Source organism: Podarcis tiliguerta (genome assembly GCF_965153285.1).
Source record: "Podarcis tiliguerta genome assembly, chromosome: 12".
Lineage (NCBI taxonomy): Eukaryota > Metazoa > Chordata > Lepidosauria > Squamata > Lacertidae > Podarcis > Podarcis tiliguerta.
In genome coordinates, this window is record NC_139545.1 from 19,010,342 (window position 1) to 19,026,715 (window position 16,374).

General features: G+C 37.7%; 1 protein-coding gene across 7 annotated transcripts in view; it reads left to right on the forward strand.

Moving 5' to 3' along the window:
- The window catches only part of TOP2B (DNA topoisomerase II beta), a 45,860-nt gene that overhangs the window by 10,796 nt on the left and 18,690 nt on the right, over nucleotides 1-16,374 (forward strand). For all 7 annotated transcript variants that reach the window (XM_083404642.1, XM_083404641.1, XM_083404643.1 and 4 more), the window contains exons 4-22: nucleotides 2,080-2,143; nucleotides 3,868-4,013; nucleotides 4,305-4,402; nucleotides 5,820-6,032; nucleotides 6,113-6,286; nucleotides 7,186-7,287; nucleotides 7,420-7,557; nucleotides 7,949-8,087; nucleotides 8,556-8,713; nucleotides 8,845-8,970; nucleotides 9,275-9,385; nucleotides 10,630-10,735; nucleotides 11,158-11,267; nucleotides 12,231-12,323; nucleotides 12,409-12,523; nucleotides 12,718-12,839; nucleotides 13,325-13,473; nucleotides 15,317-15,548; nucleotides 16,166-16,300. In XM_083404642.1, the coding sequence (XP_083260768.1) occupies nucleotides 2,080-2,143; nucleotides 3,868-4,013; nucleotides 4,305-4,402; nucleotides 5,820-6,032; nucleotides 6,113-6,286; nucleotides 7,186-7,287; nucleotides 7,420-7,557; nucleotides 7,949-8,087; nucleotides 8,556-8,713; nucleotides 8,845-8,970; nucleotides 9,275-9,385; nucleotides 10,630-10,735; nucleotides 11,158-11,267; nucleotides 12,231-12,323; nucleotides 12,409-12,523; nucleotides 12,718-12,839; nucleotides 13,325-13,473; nucleotides 15,317-15,548; nucleotides 16,166-16,300 (2,531 nt within the window). The remainder of the gene's footprint in view (nucleotides 1-2,079; nucleotides 2,144-3,867; nucleotides 4,014-4,304; nucleotides 4,403-5,819; nucleotides 6,033-6,112; nucleotides 6,287-7,185; nucleotides 7,288-7,419; nucleotides 7,558-7,948; nucleotides 8,088-8,555; nucleotides 8,714-8,844; nucleotides 8,971-9,274; nucleotides 9,386-10,629; nucleotides 10,736-11,157; nucleotides 11,268-12,230; nucleotides 12,324-12,408; nucleotides 12,524-12,717; nucleotides 12,840-13,324; nucleotides 13,474-15,316; nucleotides 15,549-16,165; nucleotides 16,301-16,374) is intronic.

A 16,374-nucleotide genomic window follows, 5' to 3' on the forward strand; every position in this document is an offset into this window, starting at 1 on the left:
TGGGAAATCAACAAACAATCCTACAACTTATTCCCTGTCTCCTAATCATAATTGTAATGGCCATGTACCATCACAGCAACCTAAAATTCCTTTAATTTTATGTGGCACACTAGAACTATGCATTGGTGAGGTTTTCAGTTTTACATTTTGTATGTTCAAGGATTATGGCGGCATTGGGAACACCATAACTGAGGCTCACAAATATATCAACACAAGTTATTAGCTCATAAAGTATTTTACCAGCCTCCTATTCGCCCATGTCCAGGTTGATTGTCTGTGAACCTAAGAAGATAAAAATGCCAACTTCTGTAAAGATTCCTTACCCTGGTCATCTGAAGATAAATATTACTTGCCACAGGTGACTAGTGAGTGGATATTTACAAGCTTGCAATAATTTTACATCCGGAATCTAGCTCAATAGTAACTTCAGCGAAAGTACTACTGTACCATCACCAATATCATGTACAATTTTATTTATTTTGTTGTCATTTCATATTAGCTATTGGCACATGCTTGCTAAAATATTCAAGCATATTAAAAAGCTGGGAAATTGTCAGTGTGATCCTCACTCTGAATCATAATACTTGATTTTAGACCACTTTATTCATCTGAAAGCCTATAGTATTCCCACCACCACCACCTCTGTAGTATAACTAAAGAGGACTGAGATATCTGACAACTTTTTCTGTTAAAATAAATGGGTCTATGAAGTTTACTGTTCAATGGCACAGAAATATTCAGTAACCAAAGTATGGCTTGTCATGCTATTTACAATTTACTAAATTGCAAGTAGAGTTACCACATTTTATTAGCAGGCTCTTACACATTTCATAGCTCTTTTGCAGGCAGAATTTCAACAGGAATTTCCTAGCATAGAGATGCATTATTAGAATAAGTTTTGCAAATTGGATTAGACTGTTGTGCATCTGTTAAAAACACAGGAGCTCTGTCAAATTGCCTGAGAATTTCCCCCCTTAGTCTAGTTTTTAAAACATGATTTGTCCACATTTAGGCCAAATACATAATATTTAGTTCAGTAAAGGGATTTTGTTTTAGAGGGCCAGAGTACTGTTTTAATGATTTCAGGGAATTAAATTAAAATTTAATATTGCCAGATCTAATAGAGGCAGGAAAGGATTTTATATATGTGTATGGTGTCCTGTCACATGGAAAACTTTGTAATCATGTAACTAAAACTACGTGTCAGACTACTGAGATTCCAATACTATAACCACTTAGTTAGGAGTATGCCTCATTGAAATCAGTGGAGCTTACTTCTGAATAGATGTGTATGGGGTAGTACTGAACAGGATAATTCAGCTTATATCCTTCTTTGCTGTCCTAGAAACAAGGCACAGTTGCTGGTCAGTGGTGGCTAATAGCCATGTGTTTGGAGGGGAGGGGAGGTGAAAGGGAGAAGTAATTAAGAAATGCAGCATTAAATCACAATGAAAAATAGTGGAAACAGCAACAGCAAAAAATTAAAACAAAATGTATGTGTCACAATGGCATTCTTCCCGTCATAATGCCATTAAGAACTGGATAAACTAACTAGAAGTGCGTTGTAGTGTATTTTGTGACTAGTATTTCTTAAGGTGAATTAACTGGTACATTTGAGTAGCCTTTTACTGATTTACTCTTCTGCCTGGGAACATCACCCATGAATTCGGGAGTCACAGATTTCTCTTCTAGATTTGTGAGCTCCAGCATTTCAGTTGCCAGGGATCACATCGCATTGGGGAGACATGCTTATCTTGAAAAACTGGTACTGGCATAATGTGTGAACTATCTATTGGTATTATGTTTGATATTGAAAAAGTAGAAAAACTAAAAGAATAAAGTTGGGGCCGTTGACATCAGAATGAAATAAGTAAGAGTGCAGTGATAAGTAACATACTAGAAAGGTCTGAATGAACTCAGTGGACTGTTTCAGGAAGATCATATGATGTGTTAAAGTTTCTCAGAGGTATAGCATGTGTTGCATGTGAATACAAAAATATTTAGCTAGTTGAAGTTGGTTGGATATTTAACTAGGTAAAGTTTTTTTACTGCCACTAAGAAATGTTTATTCATTTTTAGTAAATGCAGCAGACAATAAACAGAGGGATAAGAATATGACATGTATTAAAATATCAATTGATCCGTAAGTAAACTTTTTTTCTAATTTACCTGAGAAAAGGGCATTCATTTTTTTGTAGTTGACATGTTTAAGTAAAATTTGGCTTGCATTATTTAGAGTGAAGGAATGTTAAAATGTATATTCATAGAAAAGGCAGTTAAAATAGTGGGGAGAATTTTGAATGTCATAGGAGGAAGACATTTTGAGTGTTAAGTCTGCAGTAGGCAATTGCCCCTGTTTTTATGGATGTGATATAAAACTGAGTACATTTTTAAGAGATTACTTCATTGAGTACTCAACATATGCAGACTTTCATTTGTATGAACAGTTTTGTTTTTTCAAAGCGGAAAACATTCATGTGACACCAAAGGTGCATTTCCACTAGCAGAAAGCATTTTTTCATTGAAGGGCTCTTCACTTGGTGGAATAGCAATACATGATAAAAGTGGCCCCAGTTCAGAACAGTTCTTGTGTAAGACTTTGCACAAGCTTATTCCCTGGTCTGTTCATTGCTTGCTACAGTTTATAGCCTACAGCCTGCGTTTTCCTTATTCATTTTTATATAGTATAAATCTTAAGACAACCCTGGTTACTTTGGCACTGCACTTTCAGAATTTGTGGTATAGCCCAAATACATTGTTTCTTTCTGCTCATAGTTTTTTGTTTCCGTATTATAGTATGTATATACAGTTGTACCTTGGAAGTTGAACGGAATCCGTTCCGGAAGTCTGTTCAACTTCCAAAACGTTCAAAAACCAAAGCTCAGCTGCTTCTGCTGCTTCTTCTTTAAATTTGATCTTTATTGGTTTATAATCAACACAGACACATTGGGGGGGGGGCAACAAAAATAGCACATAATTTGCAACAAAAGAAAGAAAAGAAAACAGTACAGTGTGAAACACATTTCAGCTATCGACTTCTGACCTCCTTGGTTTGGGTTCTTTGTTTCCTTGTTACCTGCCTCTATTTTTCAATAAACTTAACTTATATTATATTTTATTTGTGTTCTTTATACCTTATGCAATTCTGAGAGTTATTCAAAGCATTCTAAAGTTTTAATATGGGGACAATGTTCTTTTAAATATTGCCTATAGATCTCCCATTCCTTTTTAAACTTTTGGGTCGTTCTATCCCTGATCTTTTTCGTCATATTCACTGTTCCATATATTCAAGTAGTTTAATTTGTCACTCCTCTTTTGATGGAATTTTATCTCCTTTCCACCCCTTGGCAATCCAAAAACCAAAGCGCAGCTTCTGATTGGCTGCAGGAAGCTCCTGCAGCCAATTAGAAGCCCCATCAGACGATCAGTTTCCAAAAGAACGTTCAAAAACCGGAACACTCACTTCCGGATTTCGATCGTTTGGGAGCTGATTTGTTCAGGAGCCAAGGCATTCGAGATCGAAGGTATGACTGTAAAGTATTTTGAGACTATAGTCAATGTGAAAACTGAGTAAGCTTGGGTTAAGGATGGCTTTGTATTTGTGAAATCCATGAGTTACACTTTATCTTTTGCCTGAAAGGTGCCCTGAAACTTGAGCTTTCTTTTTTCTTTTCTTTTTTAAAGTAAGGTTATGGGGAGAAATGTGTAGATACCTTTTCTGTGAAAAGAGATTGAGTACAGTGTGATCAGTACTCACTTTTCCTGGTACAGAGGAATTCTCCCTGTTGCTATTAGACAGCAACAGTGTGTGTGTGTAAGTGTATGCAAATTCAACATTGTGTGACAAATATTTATTTACATCTCCAGTGAATCAAATATTATAAGTATCTGGAATAATGGAAAAGGCATTCCAGTCGTGGAACACAAGGTAGAAAAGATGTATGTTCCTGCCTTAATCTTTGGACAGCTGTTAACTTCCAGCAATTATGATGATGATGAGAAAAAAGTTACAGGTAAACATTTTGTTCAGGACCTATTAGAGGACTAATACTAATTTGTTGTCATCATTTTGTAATGATTGGTTTATTTTTGATAGAAGGGAAATACTTTGGTTGGCAATAAAGTATATGCAAGATTTAATTTGACATTCCTCTAGCTGACAGTTCCTAGTCCTTCATTAATACATAATGTGTATATTTACTGGAATCCCTTGTGCGCACTTAGTATCATTAGGAACTGTTTAGTAGGACAAGCAAAATTTTGGGATAAATTGTTTTCTAAATGTTTTTCCATTGTTTTTTCAGGTGGTCGTAATGGCTATGGTGCAAAACTTTGTAATATATTCAGTACAAAGTTTACAGTTGAAACTGCTTGCAAGGAGTACAAACACAGCTTTAAACAGGTATTCTGGTTTCCCTTTAATTCTTTGGACTTACCCTCTTTGGTTGAAAAAAATCCCCCTTTTAAAAGCTTTATATTGCACAAAATATATCCATTTGTAATTCATGTGAAAATACCAATTAGCTCAATAAGATGTTTGGTCCATTTGCATCTTAAGGATATTTGTCTTGTTTGAAAATGTCCTAACATATAATATAGAAACGTGTGTGATTCTCCTTAATTGTCTTAACCCTAGTGGAGAACTAACAAAAACTACTATTGTGTCATCTTTTTCAGTGCATTCAGTTTCTGGTCAGTGTGCGTGTAAATTGATTTATCTTCTCACAAGAAGCTGGTTGGCCTGGTTTAGGAAAATATTCTTCAATGCTGTTGTTCATAGCTGTCAACTTTTCTCTTTTCTTGTGAGAAATCCTATTCGGAATAAGGGAATTTCCCTTAAAAAAGGGGAAAGTTGACCGCTATGGCCATTTTATCTTTTGAGATAATATGGCATCTGCCATGTATTGTTTTTTCACCTAAAAGCTGCTGTTACAGCTATGTTGCAGCATAGGATGAAACTGTTTAACTGAACTATCTATTTTGTAATTTATGAACTTCTATGTATTCACACTTGTGGGTGGCACTTGCAGGTGGCACTGTGGTGTGAGCCTTGGGCTTACCGATCAGAAGGTCGGCGGTTCGAATCCCCACAATGGGGTGAGCTCCCGTTGTTCGGTCCCACCTCCTGCCAACCTAGGAGTTCAAAAGCACGTCATAGTGCAAGTAGATAAATAGGTACCGTCCCGGCGGGAAGGTAAACGGTGTTTTGGTGCACTGTTCTAGTTTCTCCAGTCATGCTGGCCCCATGACCCGGAAAAACTGTCTGCGGACAAACATCGGCTCCCTTGGCTAGTAAAGCTAGATGAGCGCCGCAACCCCAGAGTCGTTCACGACTGGACTTAACTGTCAGGGGTCCTTTACCTTTTTTATGTATTCACACTAGGAAATTTTCAAGGAAAATTTAAAAACAAAAATTGTTCGGAAATTATGTTTGACTTCCACTGCTAGTATTCCTGTAGGGTTAGCAAACTTTTAAAATAATTTTGTGATTTATTTAATTTTGGAGTCACTCCATAATCGTTCTGAATCAATGATGCAGTGGCCCACAATCAAGTTATTTGGTTGCAGTATCAGTTATGATACGGGAAATAGTTACGTTATACTTGCCATGTTGTTGCTTATAATCATGTTGGGGTGGTATTTATTTTATTTTTGAAGGACAAAGCTTAAACTCTTCGTACTGCCCCTGAATACAGATTTAACATACCTGCAAACTGCAAGAATCAACATTATTCTAGGCACCCTTTTTGGTAGTGGTAGAATATAGAAAGATTGCTATTGACATGTACTCTCTCTCTTTCTCTCATTTTTAAACAAAGACTTGGATGAACAATATGATGAAGACTTCTGATGCCAAAATAAAACATTTTGAAGGCGATGACTACACATGTGTCACATTCCAACCAGATCTTGCTAAATTTAAGATGGAAAAACTTGACAAAGATACTGTGGCCCTGATGACAAGAAGAGCGTATGATTTGGCAGGAGCATGTAAAGGGGTCAAAGTTATGTTTAATGGAAAGAAACTACCTGTAAGAGGCTTAGTAAATTATTTCCATAATTGTATTTGTGTGCTTTAAAACAGTAAGTAATTAATTTTGTAAAATCACAGGTGAATGGTTTTCGTAGTTACGTTGATCTTTACGTAAAAGACAAGTTGGATGAAACTGGAGTTGCTCTGAAAGTTATCCATGAACTTGCAAATGAACGCTGGGATGTATGTCTCACTTTAAGTGAGAAAGGATTTCAGCAAATTAGCTTTGTGAACAGTATTGCTACCACAAAGGTGAGTTGTTTTACATAATTTAGAGTGGTTGAACTGGTAAAAGGGAAATGTGGCATTAAGCTACTCATGAATGTAATGTTACTGTGGTTAAAATGTCTAATATTTAATTCTCAAGCACTATCTCAGTTCAATTTTTTAAAGAAGACATTCAGTTTAAATATTTTGCAATAAATTTCCTTAGTAGGCGAAAAAGGTGAGAGACTGGCATAAGGCATGAATAGATGCATCCTGGTTATTTTGAGTTTATTGCAACATTCACACTTTTTAACAATGCCAGCCTTCCCTAACCTGATGCCTTCCAGGTGTTTTGGATGACTGTTCTTATTATCCCATACCATTGGCTGAGGCTGATGGATATTGAATCCAAAATGTCTGAAAGGCACCCAGTTTGGGAAGACAGAACTATGCCAGTGGTATGTATTCCAGGTTTGGTAATTTGTAACATCCTGTGCTCTCACATATCTTATGCCAGGCACCCCCAAACTCGGCCCTCCAGCTGTTTTGGGACTACAACTCCCATCATCCCTAGCTAACAGGACCAGTGGTCAGGGATGATGGGAATTGTAGTCCCAAAACAGCTTGAGGGCCGAGTTTGGGGATGCCTGTCTTAGGCTCTCTCTTATGCAGTTCATGGAATTGAAATATATATATATAGAGAGAGAGAGAGAGAATGAGAGAGAGAATGCTTGTGGTGTATGTGACCATTGTGATGTATGTGACCATGTGAACATGCATCTTTACTAGTTTAGAGATGTTAGAATATGAAAGAGAGAAAGCAAACACTTCTGGGTATCTTATTTCTTTGTCCCTCCTGTGGAAACTACAGATAAATTTGTAATTAGTAATTCTAAAGTTTAATTCTCTCTCTTTACTGACTTCCTTTTCTTTTTAATTTTAAGGGTGGTAGGCACGTTGATTATGTTGTAGATCAAATTGTTGGAAAATTGATAGAGGTGGTGAAGAAAAAGAACAAAGCTGGCGTTTCAGTGAAACCATTCCAGGCAAGTTGATCCTCGCTTCAGAGAAAAATATTGGTCTGTCCTTGTTTCAGATAAAAAGGTTTATCATTTCAGTATCTTTGATTCCTTTATTGTTTGTTTGTTTGTTTGTTTGTGTGTTTCCTTTTTGAACAGGTAAAGAACCACATATGGGTTTTTATTAATTGCCTCATTGAGAACCCGTCTTTTGATTCTCAAACAAAAGAGAACATGACACTTCAGCCTAAAAGTTTTGGGTCCAAATGCCAGTTATCAGAGAAGTTTTTCAAAGCAGTAAGTATTGCATATTTATTTGGTATTTTTATGGGAAATATGGGAAATGTAATCCTCTTTGCATAAAGGAAGGGAACTATGACATTCAGATTTATGTGGTTTTCTAGTATGACAGTGTTAACTGTTCAGAAATGACTGTTAATGTGGCTGAATAGAAAATAATTAATTACCAGAGCCCTCCTGGTTTTGCTTGTAAAATACCCTATTTAATAAATAAAAAATTAAGGTTATTTTGCACAAGCTAAATTTTGACACTGCTTTTGTGATGCAGTATATCATTCTTGGAGAGAAATGGATCCTGACACTTCAGTATATTTTATTTCTGTCAGTGTGAACCTTTTTTTTATATTCCTAAGAATGACTGTGATTTTTGTTTTGTTTTGTATTATAGGCCTCTAATTGTGGTATTGTAGAAAGCATCCTGAATTGGGTGAAATTCAAGGCACAAACACAGCTGAACAAAAAATGTTCATCGGTGAAACACAGCAAAATTAAGGGTATTCCAAAACTCGATGATGCTAATGACGCTGGTAAGAGCAAACTGTCTTCTAGCATAGTTACCTGTATAAAATATGCATTTTATTTTTTCATAAAAAGACTAAATGACCAACACATATATTCAAAATTTGGAACAAATATATTTTTCCTTTTGAGCAAATACATTTTCCTGATGCATTGTAAAAATGTCCCTATTTCAGCATTAATGTCTTCACACTGTGCACAATTATGTTAAAGCAAGCTTCTCTTTTCCTCTTTATATTGTTTGCCACTGAAAGATTAATTCTAGGCAAAGGGTTTAAAACACTTTCTTATATAATTGTTGATTAAACGAAGCAAATCATGTCAAATATGCATCTTTGCCTTTTCAATCAATCAGTTGCTTTTTAAAAACTGAGTTAACTTGCAGATAGTCTTGGCTGAAGATTTCGTCAACTTAATTTCTCTCTCTCTCTCTCTCTCTCTCTCTCTCTCTCTCCGCCCCCCCTCCCAATTTGAAGGTGGCAAACATTCCTTGGATTGTACATTGATTTTAACTGAGGGAGACTCTGCCAAATCTTTAGCTGTCTCTGGCTTAGGTGTCATTGGAAGAGATAGATATGGCGTGTTTCCACTCAGGGGTAAAATTCTCAACGTTCGAGAAGCATCTCACAAACAGGTAAGGAAAAGCCATTTGAAAAGGTGGCTAATGAGGGTATACGTAATACACATATAACATACCTAGGTATGTCTCTGTGTAATATATGCATGCTAAACTGTTGCTTGCCTCCATTTCTGCTTTCTACACAGATTATGGAAAATGCAGAAATTAACAACATCATAAAAATTGTAGGTCTACAATACAAGAAAAGTTATGAAGATCCAGAGTCTCTGAAAACATTAAGATATGGCAAAATAATGATCATGACTGATCAGGTCAGTTAAAGATTTAGAATTCAAACAACCCATCCCGCTTTGTCACGTTGCTTTGAAGATAATTCTGTTCTCCTTATCATCTCTGTATTACTTTTCATATCACTTGCCTGGCTGCCTATCAGCCTTTATTTCACACCACCTTGGCAACACCCCCCTCTTTGCTCCTTAGTGATTTGGACATTCATATTTGTTTAGCCCCCTTGAGTCCTGTCAGGGGGAAAGGTGGGGTATAAATGAGTTTAAAATATTAAAAAAATCTTTTGCCTTATTCAGCCTTGACATTTCATTTATTTTTTATATTTAGGATCAGGATGGATCTCACATTAAAGGCTTGCTGATCAATTTTATTCATCATAATTGGCCTTCCCTTCTGAAACATGGATTTCTTGAAGAATTCATCACTCCAATTGTAAAGGTAAGTACACATTCTTCTGACACTAATTATAAACATACAGGGACAAAAAATTCATGTTCTTTTCTGATGTCAAACATTTTCAAAACAACATCCTTCTATGTAGTAAAAATATATACATTCAGGGTATAGATACCTTACTGAGTTGAATGATGTCCTAAAGCAAAAAGTGACAAAAGGAAAGAGAATAAACCCAGATACTCTTTCATGGAATATACCAGGGGTCGGTCTGCAACCTTTAAGACAAAAAGAGCCACTTGGACCCGTTTCCGAAGAAAAAAAAACTGGGAGCCGCAAAACTCGTCATTATAAAAATAACTTTTTTGTCACTTTTTATTATTTCTTTGTTTGACCCCTCAGAATTACTCCTCCTCATAGAAATAAACGTTAAATTAACAAGTTACCTTTTTTGTGTGTGTGTTCTTCACTCCCCTTCAAAACAGTGACCAACGTACATGCCCCCTTTCAATGCAGTGACCAGCATACATGCCCCTTACAATGTGGCGGGCGGGAAGGTCACGTTGGGACAGTGCGTGACTAATGCACGCACCACCCCCATGCGACGTCACAGCCAGTACAGCGCCCGCCACAGTGGGGAGTGTCGGGGCGCACAATGCGCCTCCTCCCCTCGCTAGTATCCGCCCCAGAGCCGTGGCAAAGGTGTAAAAGAGCCACATGCGGCTCCGGAGCCACGGGTTGCAGACCCCTGGAATATACCATCAAAAGAAAAGTGTCAAAAGTTGAAATAGAAAGAATTGGTAGAACTAACTTGCCTTTTATTTTTTCTTCTGACTTTGGGGAAATTGGAAAGAGAACTGTAGGTTAGAGAGTTCCATTTGTTTATCAAATTGAGGCTTTGTACAAATGCTGTAATATGTTCGGAACTGTGATTTATTTAGCATTGGCACAGGCATTCGCTGCATGAGGATAGAATCCCAAGCACTGGAAGAAGTATTTTGCCTGGACATTATTGGGCAGAGTCTGAACACATCTCCCATATTTCCATCTAGGCCTCTTCTCTTCCCCAATCCAATTCCTTAAGACCTGGACCTCAAATAACTTGTGGTGCATGAAGAGAGAAGGATTAATGGGGGCATGGGAGCTGTGTGCTGCTCATTAGCTGTAATGTGTGAGAGAGATGGCGGGGAACTGCTGCAGCCACAGCAATCTAAGTTGAATGTAATTTTCATAAACTTGAATAAAAAAATTAGTTGCAGGATCTAACTGGTATATCTTTCGTTTTTAAGGCAAGCAAAAATAAGCAGGAACTTGCCTTCTATAGTATTCCTGAATTTGATGAATGGAAAAAACATATGGAGAACCATAAAGCATGGAAAATAAAGTACTACAAAGGTTTGTGTTTTAACTTCCTTGCCCAACAGCCAAGTACCAAATCCTTTGAGATCCAGTCCAGTTAAACTTATTAATAACTAACAGCCCGGTCTTTACATGTTTTCTCATAAGTAAGTTCAACTGAGTTTAATGGGGCTTACTCTCAGGTAATCAGGTATAGGATCATAGTCTCAACTCAAAACCAATGGAATAGTTAGTTGAGACTTAGCTACTCTCAGTGCATTCAGTGAGACTTAGTTGTTACTTACTTCAGCTAAATTGACCTTTGGATTTCTTCAACTGTAATAATTGACTGGTGGCAAACTATTTTATCTTTTGCCTCTTAGGATGTCCTCAAGTAGCTTTAGAATTAAATTTTTTAAAGGTTGAGATGGAAGATGGACTAAATTGGCATTTTGTTCTTTCTTTGTTTCTGGGGGTAGGTTTGGGCACCAGCACTTCTAAAGAAGCAAAAGAATATTTTGCAGATATGGAGAGACATCGAATTTTATTTCGATATGCTGGTCCTGAAGATGATGCCGCCATTACATTGGTAAATACCTCCTGCACTAATTTCTTGCTGTCTGTTATCCCCTTGCCATTTGTAATTATATAGAACTCTGCCTAGTGAACTTCTTTCCACTAAAAGCCCCAAACATTTTTTCCCATGTTGGATGGCATTCAACGCTGGGCGTGTGGGGAGGACATGGGGTTGGCTATATGGGTTGCAAATGCAGCTCACATCATGCTCAGCCAACGTAAGGAGCCACCATGCAGAATAATTTGGGAAGAAGGCTATGGCATGTATCCTAGGGGGCATGGCCTTGGCACGCCCCTGGAAGGTGGCAGTCTTCCAGTTCACTGTTCTCCTCTCCTGTTGGTTCCCACTTGCAAAGTATTTAATTTCAAATACATAAACAATAATTGTTTAGGATACAGGTCTAGTAATTTGGGGTGGAGGAAAAACTATGTTTGTTACATGACTCTTACCTGTTTTGTTAGTACTGGAATCATTTATCCTTCATTGCCTCCTTATTTCTGTTTTATCACCTTGATAGAGCATGCAAGAACTGCAGGGAAAAACTGCAGAAAATTAGTGCACACAGGCATTAAATATTGATAAAATAGCTCATAGAGAGACTGCAACAGTCAAGTTTAGTCAGCCCAATATTTAAGATACTCTGACATCTTGGAGGTTGCTTCAATCATGTTACATTGTTTAAAAAGCAGACTCTTTTGCACTCCTTATGTTTCATGATATTGCTGGTCTGAGGTTATTGCTGGGCTGAATTTAACTCAGCCAGACAGTAGAAGATTCCCCTCTAAAAGTATTATTTTAAAGGAAGGCTGTTTAACTTATATCAGGTCTGGATCAGAAATGTAGGTCTGCCAAGCTAACATGGAAACCATATTCACCACCTTCTGGCCATGTGCACAATTGTCTCTCTTTTATAGCTTGCAGCATTCCCCCCCCCAGTTGTGCTTTATCTAATTATAGCATGTGAAATGTTTGTAGGCCTTCAGTAAGAAAAAAATTGATGACCGAAAAGAGTGGCTGACAAATTTCATGGAAGATAGACGACAGCGTCGATTACATGGATTACCAGAGGTAATGTTTCAGTACAGAACTAAGATGGAGTTGCAAATGTTATTTCTGTTGATGTTAAAGTAATTATAGCTTCTCTTTATTTTAGCAATTTCTATATGGTACAGCAACAAAACATCTCACTTACAATGACTTCATCAACAAGGAGTTGATTCTTTTCTCCAACTCGGACAATGAGCGATCCATTCCATCCCTTGTTGATGGTGAGTGAACCTTCATGGAATATAGCATCTTCTTCTGTTTATTTTGAACATGCCATTATTTTGAAGAAGAGGTGTGGAAATCCTTTAAACTTTGTTTCTCAAGCATATAATTATTGAACGGGGTATTTTTGTTCTATTCGTAAAGAGTGCAGATTCCCAAAAAAGTGTTTTTTTAACTTGATTTTTCAACACAGGTTTTAAACCAGGACAACGCAAGGTTTTGTTCACTTGTTTTAAAAGAAATGATAAGCGTGAAGTTAAAGTTGCTCAGCTGGCTGGTTCTATTGCTGAGATGTCAGCGTACCATCATGGAGAGGTGAGTAGGAGAAGGAAAAGAGGAGGAGTGAAATTGTCTGTGCCTTGCCTATCACTTATTTAGTTTTGCAAAATGGTTGGTTTGGGGTGGCAGGGAAAGGCAAGTTCTCGAAAGTAGGCCTAGCCTCACTCCTTGCTTTATCTCTGATGGTTTCAGTGATGAGTGAGCACAGAAGACTCTCAGTTCAGCTCCCACCTTCTCATCACTCTCTTCATCACCGAAGCTACAGATTTGTTGCAGATCATGCAGGACTCAGATTAGCATTTTTTATTTCTGGTGAGGATGTGGTGACACTGGGATGGTGAATGTGTTAGGGAAAGAAGTTCCCAAAACAGTGATGGTCCTTAGATATTGTGCTCCCTTCCCCAACCTGATGGGCCATTTGCTAGTTATGTCAGTAATTTATTCTACACTCGTTTGTAGGTTAGTTTTTGGTGAGGAAAATGTGTTGCAGTAGTAACAATGCTCTAAACATTTTCTTCCAGCAAGCTTTGATGATGACCGTTGTCAACTTGGCTCAGAACTTCGTTGGAAGTAACAATGTCAGTTTGCTGCAGCCTATTGGTCAGTTTGGTACCAGGCTTCATGGTGGCAAGGATGCTGCAAGTCCTCGTTACATTTTCACTATGCTAAGGTAACATTTTGTTCAACGCGCAAGTGGAACTAGTCTTATTTCGGTGGTACAGATTGTCAGTGTATATTTGTGATTGAGGGAGACAGCTAAAGTTAATTAAATGAGTATTTCAAGCCACTTGCAACTTTTCATGGATTGTTGACAAAACTATGTGAGCCTAATTGTAAAAGTGGCTCGATTTCTTTTTAGCTAATTACATTTCCATTCCTTCCATTTCCTAATATGTAGTGGTTAGAAAAAGTGAATAGTTTGTTCACTACATTTCATTTGAGACAAAGGCCTCCTGTTTTCCCAAAGAAGAGACCTGCATTTAATAACTCTGGAACTCTTGACTTTCTGCTGTTTAATGCTTAAACTCTGACTTCAGTGGGTGAAACGTGTTTTGGCATTCGCACATTGTAGCAGAGCACTGCGTATATATCCATTGGGCATAAGGCACCAAAGGTTTTTTGCAACTAAATCCCATTTTGCAGTCTGACTTTTCTTTTGCCAGATTGTGCCCTTGAAGTTAGACATAACATATATACATACATACATACATACATGCTGCAGCAGTTTTCCCAGTCCGTCCGTCCCCGGCATTTACTTGTTAATATCTTAAGCTCCTGGTGACACACTGGGACTTCGAGCCTAAACACTAAGCCATTTGTTTTAATTCTGGTGTGCTCACAGGTTGGCTCACAGATGAGCTAGCAACAAATGGCTTACGTCTCTAAAGTGAGATTTCTTTTCCAACTGCTTTTTCCTGTGCCTTTATAACTTGCTAGGGTTTGGGACCAGGTACTGGAATAATAATAATAATTTATTATTTATACCCCGCCCATCTGGCTGAGTTTCCCCAGCCACTCTGGGCGGCTCCCAATCAAGTGTTAAAAACAGTACAGCGTTAAATATTAAAAACTTCCCTGAACAGGGCTGCCTTCAGATGCCTTTTAAAGATAGGATAGCTGCTTATTTCCTTCACATCTGAAGGGAGGGCGTTCCACAGGGTGGGCGCCACTACCTAGAAGGCCCTCTGTCTGGTTCAAACCATGGTAAAGCAAGACTGGGGTTGGGTTTGGACTTAACATCAAACTATAGTTAAAATATACAATGGCTTCACGTTGTGGTTTGTTGGTGGAACACAAATTATGTTTGTCTGTTGGGTTTTCCTACAAACCATAATTAGGCTAAGGAAATCCTAGTTAAGTATTACAGGCAAACCAGACCAACGAATGAAGAGAGAAAAAGATGAAATGTTATAGGAACAAGCACCAGTAAAATGATACTGATTTCACTTTGAATAACATTTCCCAGAACTGTAGGATTTGGAATTAAAGATTACTTTTTTATCTGTCACAGGCTGCTTACATAATATCTCTGGTATATGTTTAGTAGGTGCAGTGACAGTGAGCTATGGTATCAAAGTAGTGTTCTGCTGTGAAAATATTGAGCTAAAAATATATCCTGAATGCTAAAACAGATATAACGATGACAACTCAGATGATAAGCAGACAGAAATCTTTGGTGTCTTCATGAGCTGCTTCCAGTGAAGGTAGACAGTACGGAACTAGATAGGCCAGTGGCCTGATTTGGTGTTAAGCAAATTCCAGTTTAAGTGCACTTAATACTAACGGATTTCAAAGAGATGAAAAACATTCTTTACTATGCACAAGGCTGTACCTCAAAGTCTGTTTCAGAGGCTTCTTATACAACACGGGCATCCTGTTGAGTGCATTATTGTTTACTGAGAATGCTGTGCAGTATGTTAGAGGAACCATGATGCTCTCAGCTGGTGCAATAAAAAGAACAGTTTATAACTTATTAACTTAAAAAAACCCCTTTATTTCCTTTCTCTTTAAAGCCCTTTAGCAAGGCTGCTTTTTCCTACAGTGGATGATAATCTGCTTAAATTCCTTTATGATGATAACTTGCGTGTGGAGCCTGAATGGTACATTCCCATAATTCCCATGGTCTTAGTAAATGGTGCCGAGGGCATTGGAACCGGATGGGCATGTAAAATTCCAAACTACGATACCAGAGAGATTGTGAACAACGTCAGAAGAATGCTGGACGGGTTGGACCCACATCCTATGGTAATGAAATGTTCACTGCAGACCAATATATTATAATGCTTTCATAAAGAAGACAAACTCGTGACCTCTCTCTCATGCCTTTATTTTATTCTTATTCCGTCTTGACAAAATATGGCATTATTGTGGATGAATGTGTTTTCTCAAAGAAATTTTAAAATTTGCAGAACTAAAATGGAAGTCCTTTAGTCACCAAATGATTCAATAATTGGCCATGATCCATGTGCCTCACATATAGGAAAGCTAGCAACTTTTCACTAGGTTTTCTCTAGAGTAACTTTCAGACTTGGAGTGGAAAGGTGATACACAAAGGGGCACCTCTGCAGTTTCCACAGCTGTGGCTGCTAGAAAAAGGTGTAGTCACGATGGCTGCCATGATTCATCCTAACTTTTAACTGCTCCTTGTGGTACCTGCATGCAGCTTTGTACGGAGGAATTGCTGGACTGGACTTGCCCACAGAAATAATGTTATAATGCTAGTTTCTAGGTGTACATCATTTTAGTTTTAAATGCCGATAGAGCATCACTCAATATTTTAGTTTCTTAGAAATAAAGAAAACTTTGCCAAGGCTTACTAGGGGGCATGTTGCTAATATGTCAAATAATCCTTAACGTTACAGCTTCCAAACTACAAAAACTTCAAAGGAATGATCCAAGAACTTGGTCAGAACCAATATGTAGTGAGTGGGGAAATATTTGTGGTTGACAGGAACACAGTGGAAATCACAGAGCTTCCAGTTCGAACATGGACTCAGGTGAGTACTTTTAAGATGATTTTCAGTTTTGAACGTTTGTAATTTCCCCCCCTTTTAAATGACTATTTCCCCTC